The following is a 3284-nucleotide window of genomic DNA, read 5'->3' as shown; positions in this document are numbered from 1 at the left end:
GGGGGGGGCAGGGTTCGAGAGCTAGGGGTGCAGGACGGGTTATTGGAGTCTGGACCTGGCCTCATCCCAAACATTTCTGTTTCTTCAGGAAGGGCCTGTCCCAGTCGGCTCTGCCGTACCGTCGCAGCGTGCCCACGGTGAGGGGCTGGCCCGGTCTGGGGATGGGGTGGGGTGGGGGGGTACCGCGGCGGGCGAGGTCGGGGTGGGCTGGGGAGGAGGAGAAGGAGGGGGCTGCAGTGGGGGCCTTGGCCCGTTCATCTTGAGCTTCTTCTCCCTGCCGGCCGCAGTGGCTGAAGCTCACCTCAGACGACGTGAAGGAGCAGATATACAAGCTGGCCAAGAAGGGCCTGACGCCCTCCCAAATCGGTGAGTTGGGGGAGCCTGCGGCCTGCCCTGCGCCTTGCAGTCTCCGAACACTTCCCATTCTGTGGTGCCAGTGGCCAGGGCTGGGGGCGGGAGCCACTGAGGGCCAACGGTCAGTCAAGCTTTAGTCAGTGCTTGGTGTGCATTGCAAGACCCACCTCCTTGGGGGTCCCAGAAAGGAAGTCCTGGGTTCAAATGTGACCTCAAACACTTCCCTAGCTTCCTGATCCTGGGTAAGTTATTTAACCCCTATTTCCTAGTCTTTGCTCCTTTTATACCTTGGAACCCCAATACATAGTATTAATTCTAGAACAAAATGTCCTGGTTTGTTTTTTAAAGACCCACCTCTCCTGCCTTCGAGGGGAGATCATTCTCTTGGGTGGCGGTAGTAATAAGGACAGCTAACTAGTTCATAGGGCCTACTATGTACAGTAATGATTTTATTTTACACTCATAACCCTGGAAGGTAGGAGAGGGGGAGGATATAAAATTTAAAAAAAAATTTATAGATGGAGGAACTGAAATAGAAGTTAAATGACTTACCCTGGGTCACACAGCTAGTAAGTGTCTGAGGCTGCATTTGAACTCTTGATCTTAACTCCAGGCCCAGCATTCCATTAGAGTTACATAAAAGAGGAGACAGTTTGACTTCCAGAGACCTGGAAGGTTAAACACATAGCCAGTGTTTCATCTTGTTCTTACTCTGAGGCTGCCTCTGGTTCACAATCAACCAATAAGCTTTAAAATGTGCCAGGTAAATTACTAGCAAAAGAAAAAGCTCCTGGCTGAGTTTCTATCCTAATGGAGGTTATAATAAGCTTTTAAAAGAATATCTTATCTCTTTAGACTGAAAAAAAGAGCAGTAGAGTGAAACCTGAAACTAACAGCTCTATGCAGGTCAGGGCTATTTTCCTCATTTTTGCAAATAATAGATACTGAGGTTCAGAAAAAAACTTCTTCAGCCACAGTCTTACACACTACCTGAGGAACACTTTGAACCTGCCTCCTTCACTGCACCATGCTACCTTATTAAGTCGTTTAAGATGTATGTGCTTTTATGATGAAAAGTTGAAAAGGTTATTCAGAGGATTACAGAATTGGCACTGGGAAAGTAATTTTCTCCACATCCCTCATTTTACATTGAAAAAATAAACCTCCAAAGTTGGATTGTTTGGCCAAGGTCACTTTTGCCAAGTGGCAAAGCCACTACTTTTTGACTCCACATCCAATGCTTATTCCACTGATAACTTCTCATATCCCTAGGTTTTAGGCAAATCTCCAACTATTCTGAATGCATTGTTTAGTATCATTTCCCTTTCAGGTGTGATCCTGAGAGATTCTCATGGTGTGGCACAAGTGCGATTTGTGACTGGCAACAAAATTTTGAGAATCCTGAAGTCCAAGGGACTTGCCCCTGATCTTCCTGAGGATCTTTATCACTTGATTAAGAAAGCTGTTGCTGTACGCAAGCATCTTGAGAGAAATAGAAAGGTAAAAACAACTTATCATTCCTGTTTGATGAAATGAATTAAAGCAGTTGATGTGTTTTTTTACTTATAAGATGAATGGCATCTATTTTTTGGTATATTTAAATAGCCTTATTCCTTGAAATGTTTTTGAAAAGGAAAATTAACTTCATCTTGCAGGCCCTCAGTTTGCACAAAGTGATTTGATCACCTAAAAGAGGCTTTGGGTGACAGACATGGTTAATAATGTACATGCTTTTTTTTTTTTATGGTCTAAACTACCTAGTATTTAGTATTTTAGAGATTTGTAGTTGCAGCCATCTCCAACTCTTTGTGACTATTTCTGGTGTTCTTGGCAAGCATACTGGATTCCAGGTCCAGCTCATTTTATAAATCAAGAAAGAAAGGCAACTTGTCCACACAGCTAGTGTCTGAGGCCAGATTTGAACTGTGGTCTTCCTGATCCCAGGCCCAGAGCTACATCCGCTGTGCTACCTAGCTAACTGGTTTTTCTGAACATTAACCAAAACTTCCTTGGATCTTGGATTTATTGGATTGCTAGCTTGAAAAAAATTCAGTGATGTTTAAGTTTTTTATTTGTACTGAAAACTTTATAGATATTAGTTGGCTGATCAGTATCATGTGTGTACCTCCACACAAAAAAATTCAGAGAGACTGTTGCTGTGGAAATCATTAGATGACTTTATAATTTGATTCTGTTACGTAATTATTCATGTCTGCTTGGGAGTAAAAGCCTCATGTATGATCTCCCTACTTTGAATATTTAAGAGATTTTCTTGATTGTTTTATTTTTAGGATAAGGATTCTAAATTCCGTCTGATTCTGAATGAGAGCCGAATTCACCGTCTGGCTCGGTACTATAAGACCAAGAGAGTGCTCCCACCCAATTGGAAATAGTGAGTATTGGTCATTATTGGCAGTGGTGAGTCTATCTGGATAGTCTTGCATGGTGTGTGGGGTGTGCTGAAACATTGTGGTTGTCCCTTCAATGAGTCTAGGAACCTGCACTGGTGGGTGGGCTTGCCAGTTGGGCTCATTGTTTTGATTTAATGCTGTACTTGGGATGGTCTATTTTGTGTGGGGGACATGGAGAACTAAAATTAATATCTTTTTATTTTCCTTCCCTGCAGTGAATCATCCACAGCTTCTGCTCTGGTTGCATAAATTTCAGCTTATGTTGTACTTAAAATAATAAAAATTACATCTAATTGAATCCTTTTATTTTGTTTCTCTTTTTATGAAAAATAATTGTTAAAGCTATCTGGAAAAGGCCTTTTATAGGAAACTTCTTTAGAGGATCACTATATATATATATATATATATATATATTGGCATTGGCCTACTATCTGGTAAACCCCTTCAAAGTTTCATTTCACAGAGAAGGAAACTGAGGTTTGGTAACTTCTCACTTGGTTGCCAAATCTAAATTCCATC

At 42.1% G+C, this 3284-nt stretch overlaps 1 protein-coding gene across 1 annotated transcript in view; it reads left to right on the top strand.

Moving 5' to 3' along the window:
- LOC123255982 (40S ribosomal protein S13) overlaps window positions 1-3063 on the top strand; it is an 8142-nt gene extending 5079 nt beyond the window's left edge. The window contains exons 4-6 of the mRNA XM_044684685.1: window positions 1685-1854; window positions 2646-2746; window positions 2981-3063. Coding sequence (XP_044540620.1) covers window positions 1685-1854; window positions 2646-2746; window positions 2981-3014 — 305 coding nt within the window. The 3' untranslated portion in view covers window positions 3015-3063. The remainder of the gene's footprint in view (window positions 1-1684; window positions 1855-2645; window positions 2747-2980) is intronic.
- Window positions 3064-3284: the final 221 nt, after the last annotated feature.

This window comes from Gracilinanus agilis, unplaced genomic scaffold (assembly GCF_016433145.1).
Source record: "Gracilinanus agilis isolate LMUSP501 unplaced genomic scaffold, AgileGrace unplaced_scaffold55, whole genome shotgun sequence".
Taxonomy (NCBI): Eukaryota; Metazoa; Chordata; class Mammalia; order Didelphimorphia; family Didelphidae; genus Gracilinanus; species Gracilinanus agilis.
The sequence above is the reverse complement of the archived record's forward strand: the minus strand, read 5'-3'. Positions and strand labels throughout refer to the sequence as shown.